This window comes from Bison bison, unplaced genomic scaffold (assembly GCF_000754665.1).
Source record: "Bison bison bison isolate TAMUID 2011002044 unplaced genomic scaffold, Bison_UMD1.0 scf7180017864171, whole genome shotgun sequence".
In the NCBI taxonomy this organism is placed as follows: domain Eukaryota; kingdom Metazoa; phylum Chordata; class Mammalia; order Artiodactyla; family Bovidae; genus Bison; species Bison bison.
In genome coordinates, this window is record NW_011494743.1 from 5,787,666 (window position 1) to 5,804,898 (window position 17,233).

At 40.1% G+C, this 17,233-nt stretch overlaps 1 protein-coding gene across 1 annotated transcript in view; it reads right to left on the reverse strand.

The window, feature by feature from the left end:
* The window catches only part of SNRK (SNF related kinase), a 66,429-nt gene that overhangs the window by 48,856 nt on the left and 340 nt on the right, over window positions 1–17,233 (reverse strand). The window contains 2 exon segments of the mRNA XM_010842157.1: window positions 4–692; window positions 4,221–4,282. Coding sequence (XP_010840459.1) covers window positions 4–592 — 589 coding nt within the window. The 5' untranslated portion in view covers window positions 593–692; window positions 4,221–4,282.

The following is a 17,233-nucleotide window of genomic DNA, read 5'->3' on the forward strand; positions in this document are numbered from 1 at the left end:
TACCTACTGCGGGTGCATCGTACTCATCACCAAGCAGAATTTCTGGGGCAGAATATGCGAGAGAGCCACAGCTCGTAGTGAGCTTCTTCCCTGGTTGAAATTTGTTGCTGAAACCAAAGTCTGTCAGCTTTACAAGACCTTGCTTTTCAAAGAAGACCACATTCTCAGGTTTTAAGTCTCTGTGAACCACATGGAGTTTATGGCAATAAGATATGGCGTGAACTATCTGAGCAAAGTACTTCTTGGCCAAGTCTTCATTGAGTCCCTCCTCATGCTTCATTATGTAATCGAACATGTCTCCTCCATCCCCGAGTTCCAGGATAAGATAAAGTTTGGTCTGGGTGTCGATCACTTCGTAAAGGCGCACGATGTTGGGGTGCTGCACGAGCTTCATGCATCTCACCTCTTGGAAAAGATGACCAGTGGCTAGTGTGTCCAATTTTGTCTTGTCAATAACTTTTACTGCCACTTTTTCACCTGTAAAGACATGCCTGGCAAGTTTAACCACTGCAAAATGACCTCGACCCAAGGTTTTATCCAGATCATATAATCCAGCAATCTTCCCATCATACCCTCGCTTGAATCCTGCCATGCTGGTCCGACGTGAGAAAAAATATTTAGACTGTTTAAAATGGATCTTCTCATATATCTGGTGAAAATAAGGAATTCATTTTCAATATCGTCATGGACATCTACAAAATAAGAGAAATAAAATTAAGTTTTCTGTGACTTATCCTTTTATAGTTTCAATTTGAAATAAATATATTTTGACATAAAATCAGTCAGGAGCATTTATAATTACCTATTTACAGATTTAGGGTTTACATTATAAAGCTTGATCATTTAAATGCCGTTTTATTTTGCAAACTGTTACAAAGTTAATCAGTTTAAACAATTTTTCAGTGATGTCATAAGAAAACTGGCAAGTTTGATATGCTTTAAAAAAGCACTTAAAGAAGAATATTTTCCAAAAGTAATTTCAATTAGCATCTTAAAAAAGAAGTCTGGGACTGACTAGAAAGGGAAAACACAACAAATATACACTTGGACAGAAACCAACAACTTCTTCCTGCTATTCCAAAATCAGCACTATTTAATATAAAATCCCTTCAGTAAAGACTTCTGACTCTCCCAGAAGAGTATAGTTTGGTTTTCTGGGGTATTTTCATCTACCTCCCTCCCCTGTATCTCCAAAGCACCTGAGACACCTCCACCCCAGGTAGTCTTAATCTTATAGGCTACAGTACACACCATCTTCATCCTGAGACCTCAAGGTTCTTGAGGACTCTATGGTTCCATGTTTTATTTCTACCCTCTGCTAACGCCAAGAACAGTGTTTTATATAGAACAAGTAATCAAATTGTTTCAAATTTTGAAATGCAACTTTTTTCAAAATATTTACAAGTAAATTGTTTGCTCTTGCATCACTAGTACCTAGAACAGTATCTGGTACACATTAGGTGTTTTAATATTTGCTAACTGATGGGTACTTATTCTTTGTGCTTATCCGTTATGCTTGTTTCTATTATGGTTTTCCAACTCCCAAACAAAACCTACCACGATGTGCATACATTTCAAGAACACACAAGCATGCATTTAAACTATTTGCATGTTAAAGATTATTTGGCTTTAAAAACCTCATTTTATATGCGAGTTTAAAATTCTTAACCTTTATAGTATAAACCTTAAAATACAGAAATAGGTTCTTATAAATGACCCTGACTTAGAAAAATTTTTAAATGTTTATTATACAAATTAAGACATCATTTTAAATCTCAGAGACTAAACTCACACTATTATTTTTTTTTTTACCAAAATTAAATAGAATAACCAAATCCCATGAAAAATACAGCCGTCTCCTAAGACTAGATCTTTCCTATTAGTGCACATTAATCCATGCAGTGAAGCCTTTTCTGATGCTCCCATATGCAGTTTCACATTTTCAGTAACTTTTTATTAACAGTACTTAGAGCAGTTACCCTACTTAGGTGATAATATCCCAAAAATCTAAACTGTATGTACATAAAAGTTGTTTTTTTTTTAAGCACTAGCATTAAATGCCTTTAAATCTCATTTTTGCTTAAAAGAACAGAAGAAAAGCTAACAGTTAACATTTACTGAAAACCCACTATATATGTCTGCAAAAACTGAATCAGATTAGATTGTGTCATTGGATCTGAACCACCCTAAGAGGTCAGTATTATTCCCATTTTATAGCCAAGAAAGCATTGTGTTTCAGGTAAGTGCTGAAGGTTCAAATTGAATTCTTATTTCAAAGCACAGACCTCTTATAAACATATGACCATTCTAAACAATATTATATTTAGGGTAATAATATCGTGAAAGTTAAAAAAATATTCTCACAGTCATTCTCCCATGCAGGCTAAAATGATCTGAATCACATATCTGGGGCCACCTCAAACTTCTCTGTAATTGTAAATTACCCTCAGAGTAATTCTGAGTGCTTTGTTTAATTGAAAACTGCCCCCAGAGATAGGATTATTAGTCTCATTTTGAGGCAGAAAACCAGTGAGTAACTTGGCCTAGGCTCTAAGGCCAGTGTGTTAAAGAGCTGAGAGTCACCAAAGTCTGTGCTTTTAACCACTGTTCTACACTGTTTCTGCAAATTAATTTCAGAAACAAAATCCTATTTCTATTGAGACTTTTAAAAATGAGAAACCTGCACTGTTAAGATACGGCTTATGTGGCTTTCTCTTTAGAGAAAAAGCAAATTTCTTCTGTACTGTGTATTATCCTTGTCATCTGAGCTGCTCATTTTATTGATAACAGGAAAATCCAAGAGGAAAGATCTTTCTTTATTTGGATAGTAGTTCCCCAAAATAAAGTTAATTTAAGCATATTTAATTTTCAAAAACAAAAATTCTAAGCTAACTCCAGGGGGCAGAAAACTATATTTAAATCTTTAGCTTTGATTAATTATAAGGGCAGTAATAACTCTTAAAATTCTACCTGAGTTTATGTTTCCATTGCACAAGCTTACATATGCAACTTTAGCTTTCAAAAAAAACTTCTTCAGGCTGCCCCCAAGTTATATAATATTTACTTTTTCATTTATCACTTTAGATATATTCCTGGAAAGTGGCACAGAAATCAAGGCTTTATAAACACATTTCAGTTGGTTTACATTTTAATTATTTTTTAAAGATTTATGTATTACAAAGGAATATACAGATATGGGCAGGATTTTTTTTTAGGGTCTCAGACACCCACAGATAATCACCATTCACATTGTCATTTCTCTTTCCAAAAGTGGGTTAGCAAAAGGGCACAGTGAAATAATTTTTAATCTACTAATAAGTTCATGGGGAAAAATCTCATAGGGTATCTTCTTAATGACAAGCTACCTATAGTAAAATGACTAATTGCTTTCACTATCAAAGAATTCACTTTTTGGGTACTTTTCTGGATACACATATCCCTTTTTCATTGTCTGAAAGTGAAGTGAAATGAAAGTGGCTCAGTCATGTCAGACTCTTTGCGACCCCAGGAACTATACAATCCGTGGAATTCTCTAGGCCAGAATACTGGAGTGCATAGCCTATCCCTTCTCCAAGGGATCTTCCCAACCCAGGGATCGAACCCAGGTCTCCTGCAGGGTTAGGAAGATCCCCTGGAGAAGGGAAAGGCTACCCACTCTAGTATTCTGGCCTGGAGAATTCCATGGACTATCCATGGGGTCACACAGAGTCGGACACGACTGAGTAACTTTCAGTGTCTATCAAACTACAATTATAAACCAAAAAAACAGGAAGTTACAAATAACTGAAATGTGAAAGGAAAAATATCCTTGTTATTCAACACTTTTTAAAATAGTTTAATCATATTATCAAGTGTATTTTGAGTTAGTATAGGAAACCATTAGGCTTCCCCGGTGGCTCAGACGGTAAAGAAACTATCTGCAACACAGGAGACCCAGGTTCAATCCCTGGGTCGGGAAGATCCCCTGGAGGAGCAAATGGCAACCAACTCCAGTACTCTTGCCTGGAGAATCCCCATGGACAGTGGAGCCTGGCGGGCTACAGTCCATGTGGTCCCAAAGAGTCAGACACAACTGAGCAACTTAACACAGGAAATAATTAAATCATTTTTGATATCTGAGGATCTTGCAATGCCTGAAAATCATTCTGAACACCAATGTAGAATGTTAAGATGTGGCTTATGTAAAGTAAAGGCGACTGTGTACCAACTCCAAGACATACCCTGCAAATTGCATGTGGAGTAATCCTTGTTATCACTGTGTTTTGTTAGTCGCTTCTTTTTCCTAAAAGAAAACAGAAAGATACTAGTTTAGTTCTATTTGTTTTAACTTGACAGACAAATAAAAATGGAGAATTTGTTTTCAGTGACCCAGTTTTCCATTATTTTTCTCCCCTCTGTCAACTACAGCCCGTTCAAGGAATCTTTAGGCAACAGGTATTTCACAGTGAAAAGACCCTGATGCTGGGAAAGACTGAAGGTGGGAGGAGAGGGGACAACAGAGGATGAGGTGGTTGGATGGCATCACCGACTCAATGGACATGAGTCTGAATAAACTCTGACAGCTGGTCAATACAGGGAGACCTGGCGTGCTGCAGTCCATGGGATCGCAAAGAATCAGACACAACTGAGCTACTGAACTGAACTGATTTCACAGTGAACAGATACACGGAGATTGGTTCAGGCAGACAGAGTAAAAGGATTATTCCACTTGAAGGAGGAGGGAATTATAATAATGAAGAGTAAAGTCACTGTTTTTGAAATGCCTCCTGGGAAATGAGCACGAATCCGCAACGCGATGAATCCTCACCAGGAACCTGCAAGGTAGGCACCAGGAGGCTCCGCCTGCCCCACAAGCAGCAGCCTGCGACTCCAAGCTGCTCAGCCAGGCTTCAAAGCCCAACATGCCTGCAGGAGCCTCTCTGGCTCATGAAATACCCACTCCAATAGCCGAGGAGGGCAACCTCTCCAGCCCTCCGTCCTCCAGAAGGCCAGCAAAAGTCAACAGTAGCGCTGGGGGACACACACAACAGCTCCGCACTAGAGGCTTTCCACCTGACAGTAAAACAGAAACTCCAGGAACAAAGAGCATGTGAGGGGATCACTGATACCTAAGCTCGGGACACAGGGAGGGAACTAAGGCAGCCTTGCAGGCCTTTCCTCAACACTGGAACATCGTATTAACAATTTCTAGTTCTAAACATTCAAACTAGGCCAAGGCACTTTATACAACATACTACAGGTGAGTCCAGGTAATCATTAAGCTCAAGCTCGTATGAGCTCTGGGAAAAGAGCACGTGAAGAGGTTGGGGGAAGTAGGAAAGATGAAAGGAGGAAGAAGGAAAGATGGCTGTGAAAACAAGTTTACTGCTGGGAATGAGGGGATGAAGAGCAATGCAGACAGTTGCTCACACAGACAGGGCCAAGCAAAGTCAACGGCACAGGCCCACATCTAGAGAAAGGTGAACTCTGGGATGCCAACCTGCTCCTTCAGCTCCAAGTAAGATACAATAGCTCCTCCCATTACCCACACCTGCTTCTCTCTCCAACAGTTTCATCCACAGTCTGGCAAGGCAGTGTGATGGTCCAGCTTGGTTGAGGACTGGTTCTGTTAAGGCTAATGACTGGATCTGAATGCCAGCTTACCAGCCACTAGCCACTTGGACCTGAGAAAAACCTGACGTCTCTGTATGGTCAGTCTCCTCATTAGAAAACATCAGTAGCAGGAGCATGGCATAGGTCGCGGTGAATTAAATCAGTTAATAAAGGTAGTGTTTAAAATAAAGCCTGGCACAGAGGGAGCAGTCAGTAAATACTAGCTACCACCACTACCATGGTCATGATGATAGTAATCTCCTCCACCCAGGTAGAAATTCCTTCAGTCTTCCCCTCTACCTCAAGAGACTGAATTTACTGAGCTATCGTCTCTCTTCTATTTTCACAAAATTCCCTATGACTCAGAAGGTAAAGAATCTGCCTGCAGTGCAGGAGACCCAGGTTCCATCCCTGGGTTGGGAAGATCCCCCGGAGAAGGAAATGGTAACCCACTCACTCCAGTATTCTTGCCTGGAGAATCCCATGAACAGAGGAGCCTGGCAGGCTGCAGTCCGTGGGGTCGCACAGAGTCGTGGACTGCTTGGTTTCCTAAAGTGTGTTAAACTGCAAATGGATACTATAGATTGGTAAAGAAATTAATCTCTAGTTGGGTATCAAAGTCTGATGATTTTTCAATAAAGCACCCCACAAAATCTAACTATTTGCTTTTTTCTTTGAACTTCTTCTTCTGTATTGGGAATACAGACAATTAACAATATTATGACAGTTTCAGGTGACCAGTGAAGGGACTCAGCCATACTCATACATGTATCCGTCCTCCCCCAAACCCTAGGTGTGATCATTCTATACATAACTTTATATCTTCTTTATATTCTTCTTTATATTCTTCTTTTTTCAACTGACCAATTACTTTCCTTTCAGTATTTTTGTTTCAATTATGAAAGAAACATCTATGCAGTGTAAGAAACAATACAATCAGAACATATATACTGGCCAAAAAAAGGGGGGGAAATTTTTTTTAAAAATCATCCATTATTCTATCCTCTGTGATAATCTCTGTTAACATTTTGGACACAGCCTTCCAAATTATTTTCTATGTATAATACATGCCAGACACAAAATGGGGTAACACTCACACACACACATATACACACTGGGGATGAGGGGAAGTTGCAACCATTTTCTAAGTATTTCCACAAAACAAGTTCACTTTAGAAAATCTGGAAAATACAGAAAAGCACCATAGATGAAAAACAAACAAAAAACATCTATAATCTCATCAAGGATAGCCTCTCTTCAGGCTTAAGTTTACATTCTTTACACCTGGGCTTCTATACAAAGCTTATTGTATATGAGGTCACAGGACTACTTTTTCCTCTACTACAGGATGAACTTTTTCCATGCACTCTGTTCTTCTAAATCACCATTTTTAATGACTACATTAACTATTATGACATCTTTTAAAACAGCAAGAGCCCTAAATCAGGCCATTCTAAAGTGGTCTTCTCACTTATGATAGCATTTGCTCATACATGGATATGACGCGGCTGGACCTAAATGAAACAGACCATCCAGTCGAGGGTGTTTATAACATGGAAATTCGTGTTTGAGAAACAAGTACTGGTATGTGTTGCAAGAATACACTGATGCTCTCCCAGTTTACTGAAGAGAGCAGAAGCAACTGAAGTGTGCGGGTGTGGCTGGAGAAGAGGAAGGAAGTGTGGGTGGCCCTACACACATTTTGCAAGCTGCTGAAAACAGTTGTAAAACCAGCCTCTGTTAAACCTACTGTCAATTTGGAATGCACCCTGTTATTCTTGTCAAAACTCACTTCTAGCTTTTCACTGACATCTTTACCACTGGAGTGTGTCTCCAACTCACACAGCACGCTCAACAAAGGTGGTTCCGTGTGGGTCATCATTACCAAGCAAGCCATCGCATGAGAAAGCAGGTCACACAAAAAAGGCCATATGCAAAAATTAGGGTACTCCATAGCCTCTCTACACTTTGGGATATTATAAATTTCCCCTGTTAAACCAGACCACTAGTATTCAAACACAGAAAAACCTTCCAAATAATTTACATGCCTCAAAAAATGATCTGTGCCAGTGCTCGCCCTCCAATATAGACAGCTAAGAGATGAGTTTTTATACAACGATGCTAAAACTGTATTTAAGCTTCTTATACATGGAAATTATCTGGTATCTTTCACAAACAGCAAAAATATGAAAACTGTAACTCTTACTCATAAGAAATGTCAGACTAAACTACGTTTAGAGAAAAGTCAACTCAAGTAGAGGAACTAATGCACGTTTCACGAAAATTGCCACCCTGATCTCACTGCTAACATTTCAAAGATACCTAGAACAGAAACAGTATAGGTCGAAAAGGAGGCAGTAGACTCAGTCCTCCAGGAATATCAGTCACCTCCAAGTCAAACAGAAACGCAATCCCAGTGGCAGTCACCGTTGCTGTTCTTTTCATCCAAAGTAGACAGTACTCCGCAATTTTGGACTGGTACTCCTCCTGGGCATAATTAACATAGGCTATAAGACAAGGATGAAGCAACCAGGGTCATCCAGCGGTTAGGATCTGGCACTTCCGATGCAGGGGGCCCGGGTTCAATCTCTGCTCTGGGAACTAAGAACCCACATGTCTCACAGCATGGCCAAAAAAAGAAAAAAGAAGAAGCAACCATCACAAACAAGTCAACAGGTCCCAAGTTATGGAAGAATCTAGAGTTCTTCACTGGACTGGGTGTCTATTACTATGTGGGTATCACAATCAGCCTGTAGCCACTGGATAGAATCAAGACAGAAACTGCAAATTAGAAGCTTTCAATCATTTATTATGAGAAATGGCCCGATTGGCAAAAACGTACCTCCAAATGTCTAATAAAGCATTTGTCAAGGGAAGGTAAAGTAACTGTTTACTAAAGTATGTCCTCAAAGTTTTCTTCCTGGCAGTCAATTTTAATGGACTCAGGGCCACTGGAGGTAACCAGGAACGCCAGGCTGAAAAGTCTGCTCTAGTCTCTCAAGTCAGCGACTGGGTTGCCAACGCAGACCTATCCCTTAAAGTGCTGGTTTAAGAAATCTTTATTTTCCCTAAATAGAGCAAGCTATATTCCAGGGATTTGAATGAAAGGAGGAGTCAGACAATCTATTAACTGATGGAAAGTAGCACTTAGCGTTTGTAGAGAGAAAGGGGTTAACATCCAAGCCACAAAACCTTGACCAGCAGCACAGCTAATAAGTTCAAATTCTTCAACAGAACTGCCTCTCGTTAAAGTGCTGAAAAATGCTAGGCATGTCACCATTTCTACCTGAGGGTAAATGAGTCTTTAAAAATTAGTATGGTGACAGCTCTGGTATAAAGTGCCCACATAATAAATAATGATTTAAGCACAAGTTAGCATCCAGAAATTATTCCAAAATAAATAAAGCTAACCCACAATTGCTCCTTTGCCAGGAAAACAGAATGTAAGGTGGAATCTATGGAGCATTTAAAAAATTTAATCTAAATCTCTCTTCCAGAGCTTTTATTAATACTGTCAAAATTCATTTTAACTCCGTATCATCTTTTTTATACCCCCTGCTGCTGATGTGACAAAGATGGTCATGAAAAAGTGCTCAAAAAAGAATGTCAGAAAAGAAAAAAAAAAAACTAATCCATGAACAAAAATATCGGCACCTAATATTTCACTGATTTTGACTTAAAAGGCAGAAGCATTTGGGAATTTTCTCATACTGCTGGCACCACAGATTACTTTTCTGAAAAGCAATTTGGCAATACCTGTATTAAAAGCCTTAAAATAATTAATATCCTTGATTTAATAATCTTACTAATAGATTTATGTCTTAAAGAAACAGACAAATACCTAGTCACAACGTTCAGGGACATTTATATTTGAAAAAAAAAAAAAAGATCAGAAATAACCAAAAGGTCTACAGTAAGAAAATGGTACACCTAACACAACACTCTGCTGGTATATTTTGAATCTATTCAATCTCATGGGAAATTGTCACAATAAAATGTTAAGTAAAATTCACACACTCAATTTCATGGCACGGGATCCCAGATTTTTTTAAAACATATAATCTGTCTGCATATATACTTTTTAAAAAATGTTAAAATTACAGCTTTTTTTTCTCTTTATACTTTTCTGTTCTTTTCAAATTTTTAGCAGTGAATATGTGCTGCCTTTATAACCTAGGAAAGGCAGAGGTTACTAAAATTTTGAATTTCTGTACATAATTATTCATTCAATTTACTTTTCAACTGACACCAATGAAATAAACCAACTTCCCTGAAATATATATATTTATATAATCTTAATAAACAGACATACTCAATGAAATATTCTGCCTCCTTTGAGGGACAAAGTATGCAATTCCTTCAGGCTAAGGAAGGAACACTGAGTCTAATTTTTTATTAGCAAATATTTCAGCCCTAATTGTGGGGGATAAATTGCGGGGGACAATACAGTCCCCTAGTCCTTGAGAATCTTACAAATAAGTTATCTACACACAAAAAGATAATTATACGAGATGGTTGGATGGCATCACCATCTCAGTAGACATGAGTCTGAGCAAACTGAGGGAGGCAGTGATGGCCAGGGAAGCCTGGCGTGCTGCAGTCCATGGGGCTGCAAAGAGTTGGACATGACTTAGTTACTTAGAAAACTTGGGCAAGTTATGTCAAAGGAAGAGCAAAGGATACTAAAGGCAGGACACCCAAGGATGGGGCAGCCCACAGATCAGGCCTTAGCCCTCACCAGGAGCAGTGGGACACCCTTTCTGGAAACAGGAGAAATGGACAGCAGAGTACACGTGGTGGGGTGGGTGAAGTCAGGCCAGCGGGCAGAAGTGAGATTATAAATATAACAGGGTTAGGAAGGCTGATCCTGAAAGCTACCTAGAGCTTCACCATTTAGGGAACTGTGATGAACTCTCAGTCTCTCAACATCAATGGAAAACTTGCTAGACTAAATTCACCACAGTCCCTTCCAACTGTACTTTAGATTAATTCAAGTGTCATCAAAGAATTAAAAATGCACAGAAGGAGCTTCACATCACAGAGCTGATGTGAGGCCTCAAAAGGAAGGAAAATTCTAGGTTTTTAACATGAAAGCAACAGAAGAATAAGGTCATTAGAAAATTTAGACCAATTATAAAAGTTCACTGTTCACCTTAAGATTCCATAAAATATCGATTTTTGTTTTGACTTACTGGATTCTCTCATTACCCATACTACTTTCCTAAAAACCTACTAACTTATAACTAAACAGGTTTACAGGTTTATATAGAAATGAGTCTTATAGCAAAACCACAGTTGACATTTCTTTTCATTGTCTCATTTCAAGTTTTAACAATATCTTTCACTGCCACAACTGCCCATCTGAGAAGTTTACTTTTGTTTTAATGCAGGTTTCAAAAAGTAAACAATTAAAAAAAAAGAATAAACAATTTAACTACTGGGAATCTATGTATGCACTGAATTCTTTACATCTGTTCTGTAGTTTATTCCTTACCATCAGGAATGTGATGGAAGTATCACACCCCATCTATGGAACAGAAAGGAAGGCCAAACAGGATCAAGTCTTCTATGCCACAGTCCTACGTCCAGGTAAGGGCTGCCTGAGCTGACTCCTGAGCCCTGTATTTTTTCCTGCAATAATACAGTGCCTCCCCACTTTGATCCGGGCCTTTCTCATTCCCAGGAAAACAGCAGCACTAAAATAAATCTATTCTGACAATTCTGCTTTTCCTCCAATTCTGACGCGCCATGCCGAGTTACCTGATCCAGCCATCAACTAACAAGAGCGACACCAAGGACTCACCTAATAAACATTATTAACAAACAGTTCCACTAAAAACTTTTTGAAATGTTTAGAAACTACACTTTGAGAAAGGAAACAACAGGCAAATAACCATTCAAAAGACAGACTGAGAATTACTGGTCATCTAAAAATGCAATGGCACCTTGGGAAAAACTTCCATCTTTACAGTTTGTATACAATTTTGTTATGGCAAGATTTCTCCCCAATGGCACAGAACAGTCAACACCAAGCAAATCATTTAAGTACAATTTAAGAAGGCTCTATCTTCTGCTTTAAAAAATTTATCCTTACCCAAACTGCAATTTTAATGTACTTTGCAAATTACATTCTCTCCATTTGTTTCTAACAAAGCATTTTCCTTCACAAGAGGATTAGCAAATACTCATAAAAGAGGAGAACAAAGGATCAGATCATGCCTTGAAACACTAGATTGAGTATTGTCATTCTACATGTCTTCAGTAGTACTCGTAATACTTTATACCAATAAAGAGAATTGTTTAACCTGCAGAAAATGAGATAGAACACAAAGCAGAACTCTTAAATTCAATCGCTTAACTTTCGTCCACTATTAAAAAAAATTATTGTGCAATATTTGGACTATTTAAGAGACCCATAAATATGGCACACTCTAAGCTTCATAATTTTGGACTATTTAAGAGACCCATAAATATGGCACACTCTAAGCTTCATAATTTATCCAATGAATATTTGTTAGTATAGTGTCCTAGATCTAAAATGAACTTTACCTACATACATTATACTGAGTGAAACCTACATTACCTAAAGTGTACTCTCCTTAATACAAAAGAACCAACGTGTCTAAATATTAAACCCACTTAGATATACTATTTAAACATTTCCCTACCTATGCAATATGAAAATAATATAATGACCTAAGAGATAAGTCTGTACATAGAAGGGGAGGGAACATCAGAGAAGAGCTGGGACAGCAACCTAAGCGTCACATTTCAAAGTGACACAGAGCCAAATTTTCTCGTTGTCTAAACCACAGAGGTGCACATTAAAAATTATCAAAATTCATTTACTCAGCAAATATGAGGAGCAGCATCATAGCATAAACGAGTACCATAGGATCTGGAGCCCAAGGAGATACTCCGCTTCTGTCAACAGGCATGTCTTTGTCTATAACACAAAGATAAGCACCACCTGGGACAATTATGAAGGCAAAAGGCGATAATACACATCAGCAATGTGTCAGTGGGATTATAATCACCCCAGATTTCTCCCCCCCCAGCTTTTCACAACTGGCTTCCCTTTCAGAGAGTTTGACATCTGAGAGGAGTTGTATACTTAGTTCCCCATCTTACTCCGACACCCTTATCCTCACCCTTCTCTGGCCCAGAACACCACCCCTGTACTGTAGCCTGTACTGAGGCCTGTACTGGATACAACAGGAAGGCCACTGCCCTGCACTGCTTACACCTCTCACAGGGACAGGAAGGCTGGAAGAGGGGTTCTTTCCCCTAAATCTGCCTTTGGGAGCTCACAGGAGGCATCTCAGAGAAATTATTTTGTTTAAGATAAGAACTGAAATTGGCTGAGGTGGAAAAGTGGCCTTAGTGTGACTGGGACAGTAACACGCACAGAGCACAGGGTATGAGACAAGGGGAGAGAGAGGCAGGGAAGGACCGGACTCCCGAAGGTCCTTGTGTCCCATGCATATGAGCGGATGCTGCTCACACCTGGCCAGCCATGTTTCAGGGCCAGCACACAGGCCACCATCCAGACCACTGCCTCTCCCTGCCCTGCTATACTCCTGCACACCAGCTCCTGTGCCCTCTCACAGCACTATGCCCTCTTCCATCATGGCCTGTGTCACAGTTGTGGTTACAGAATTATTTCTGTGATTATGTGATTAATAATCTGTAACCCCCACTAGACTACACGATAAATTCAGCCTGTGTAAGACACATGTCTGCTTTATTCAGCTCTGCATCCCTGGGCCCGCCGAGTATAGCATCTGCCTGAAATATATAGATACACTTTATTAAGTGAACAAATGAAAGCTGGCACTAAGAAGCCAAAGAAGAATCCTGAGCACGGGAATGGCAATCAGAGATGACAGCTGAACAAACCACTCTGGTAGCAAAGTGAAGATCAGATTGGAAGGGCAAGAATAGAGCCTGAACACAGGTGAGGAGACTAGTGAAAAATGCCTCCAGAAAAATGATTAAAGACTTAAAAGTGAGGGCAGCCTGAATCTGGGCAGTGGTGAGGAGGATGGAATGGCGGAGACGCGCTTAGGAGGCAGAATCCAGAAACTCAATGCACAGGGGGCAAAGCAAAGACGGGAATCTGGAATGACTCTAGTGGAGAGTGCTAGCAGGTGGGGCATTGACTCACACCGGGAATACAGGACGGCAACAAACATTCCCTGAGCATCTACCGCTTTCTATTATAGAGTGGAAGATCTGCCTCTAGCTCTGGGATTCTATGAATGGGAAGCAATTTCTATCCAACCCATTTGGATACAATGGGTATGGTATCCATTAATGGGCAGCAAACTACAGTTCAGGTTTTTCACATTTCTTCACCAGGACATTTCTTGGGTATACTGACTACGTATGAGGCCTAACACTGGTCTGGGGATACAGCAATCAAAGAGGAGGCATCTCTGCCTCCAAGGAGCTGACAGTCTTCTAGGTTTGAGACAGGTAACCGCGTGACAACAACTGAGAAACTGAGGCCAGTTATGCTATGTTTGACCAGTTACATGTCCTGTAACCTACATTTCTGTGATTTCGTAACTTCCATCACATTTCAGGCCCACGTGTAGTTAAGGGGTTGCGTGTTTGGACATCCAGACAGACACCCTTCCCACTAATCTTGCTTTGAGCCTGGAGACACTCCAGAACAGAAAGCAACATGGTACATGGGCAGCCAGCGCCCTCCAACTCTGAAGCAACTGCTGTAGTCATGGGGCAGCAGTGTGGGTAAGAGGACACAACCAGTAAGGAGAGGGAGAGAGGCCTGCGTGGTCAGGAAAGAGCCTACCTGAGCGGAGGCCAAACGCTGGAAGTGCCAAAGGAGAATCTCAGAAGGCTCTGGAAGTAACAGCAGAGAAATAAACATTCAGGGAAGGTAGAGCAGGAATCCTCTTTAGTCAGGTTCCTCCCCTTCCACCAGCAAGAAATGGTTTCCCACGGGATGGAAGGCCTCAACCCAAAGCAGATATACAGGAGAACAAGATGAGGAAATGGTCTGCAGTGAGAATAATGCAGCTCCAGATTATCCGGACCAGACAACACATTTTCAGCGCTCACTCATGAGGTCATTAAATGAGAGGTTTTATACTGGCCCTTCCCAAACTAAAACAAAATACCCAAACATATCCTCCCCTTCAAACCCAAACCTACTGCCCTTCTTTGCCCCCTTCCTTTCTACAGCCTTAAAAAAAAACAAAAACAGCTGCACTGTCTCTACCCCCTAGGCTTCCTTTCACCCACTTGGATCTAAATCCTTCCTCCACCATCTGACCTTGTCTTTTCAACCTCCCTAAACCCTTGGAGCCCTTTCCCCTTTGCTCTGCCTAGGAACTCTACCTGTCCAAGACTGGTTCAACCATCGCCTTCTCTGTGAGGCATTCCCCAGTCCAATTGCCCAGGGGTGACTCCCTGCCCAGGGGTTTTGCCTCTGCCTCATCACAGCATTTGACCCTACTGTCATTGTTTACCTCCATGTAAATGTAATTCACAAGAGCCTGAAAGACAGGATCTCATTTTTATTCACTTTTCTGTTGCCACCCTCTAACCCAGGGCCCCCAAAGTAGACAAAGGCTCCATGAATAAATGATCAGAAGTTTAGTTTACCTTCAAAACTGCTACAAACCACTCGATTCTTCCACCTAAATTGCTCTAAGAATAGTCTTGCATACACACACACACACACACACACACACACACACAGGGAAGTATCTATATTCTGAATAATTAGTTTTCTTATAACAGCATCTTGGCTATAAACTCTAAATTTTGGTGGTTAAGCCAACAGCTGGCATGCAGTAAAATCAATTCTTTAGAGTTCCTCATCTATGTTTTTAATTCCTAAAATTCTGACCATGTGGAAAGTGTACCTTTTTCCTGGGCAGTGTAATGAATTCTTAAGCTCAGAAAACCTGCTTCAGAGAAGCAACCAAGCCTTATTTATACCAATGCTTAGAACCTGGGCTGCTCAATAGCTCCCCAAATAGTTTTTTTTTCCTTCTATTTAGTTTCACTTTCTGTATGAAACACCCATAGTAAAGTTTAGACACACAATATTTCCTGCAACCAGTAGAAATATCTGAAAGCCCTTCGATCCTAATACGGACATTCAAAAGCCCTAATTTTAGGATTATGGGATTACATTTGAACCTTAACAGCCCAATGTATACTTCTGTTCTAGAAAAATAAAAATTATGTAACTTCTCAGTCCTTGTATGTTTTCTACAACGGATCTTACTGCAATAATACAGAAAAACTTACTCAGAAGAGCAGAGAAAAAAAAAAATACAGTGAAAGTAACTTTTCTATACTAAAGAAAACGATTTAAAAAAAAAACAAAACTGCAAATTAAAGAAAAAATAGAAAGGTGGCAAAGTTCCCTGCCAGGAAAACCTTAAACATGGAGAAATCAGAAAAGTTAACTCAATGCACCTGACTTTCAATTACCATACTGCTTCAGTAAGTGACTTGACTCAATAAGTGACCTTGGGAATGTCATTTCTCTCATTTTTAGTTCTGCAGAATGGGAATGTCATCTGTTTTCCTACTAGAGACAATTGGTCGAATAAAAGAACGTGATTTTTTTTTTTTTTTTAAAGAAACTTGTCTAATTAGTTTGCTTTAATCACCACTAGTACAGTACATTCCTCTTCAGGAATCCAATTCCAAGAAAAATATTTAAGCAGACGTTGAGGACAGATTTCCTTAAGGGAATGATTTTATAAATCTGGACAGCAATGTAACAAGATTATAAATTAACAAACTGATTACATAAGCCTTGACAACCTCAGGCTTTAAAGTACACTGATACACATTCTGATAAATTAGACTGATTTGGGACTAGCGCCTCAACCCCATACAAGGAACCCAAACTGAGGCAGCTGGTGTTTGATAGGAATCAGGTGGAATCTGATCAAGACGCGGAACATTTGCAGTTCTATTACCTGCTAGCCACGCTTCACCTTTCACCATAAAACGTGAAACGCATTAAGTCAGCTTTACCACCTGCTCCTAAGATTGTGAAAATGTACTCAATTAAATGGAACGGGGGAAAGTAACTAGATAGTGTGAAAAATCCTATACCCTTAGACGTCCAGAAGCTGAAGAACCCTACTGCTAAATCCCCCCTCACCCCTCCAAATACTGGACTTGAACCGAACTCACTATACAGCTACCGAATTTTACCTGACCCAAGTGTTAAGAACAGCACAGCTCCAGAAACCCTACTCAGGATAAAAGGCTGTCACTTTCCTGGATCCCAAGTCCAAGCAAACGGAAGGAAGGGTTTTGTAAAACGGTCCAGAAAGGAATCAACAGGCGATGACTATGGAAAAGAACGGAGGTTTTCCAATCTGAAAAATTCTAGCTGTCCCTCGGGAACGGCACTGCTCCTCCTTCCTTACCCCGATGCCCTTTCTCTACAGACAACAATATCCCCATTCTATTGTACGGCTGCAGTTTTAGCAAGAAATCCCCTTGCTGCGCCAGATCTCCAGATTCCTTTGAAAAAGGAAAACACCTTTAGTGAAGAAAGCACCGTACGAGAGAACCTGGGCGCGGGGATCCGCGGGCGCCGCACTCGGCCAGCTCCGGGGCGGGGCACGGGGATGCGGGC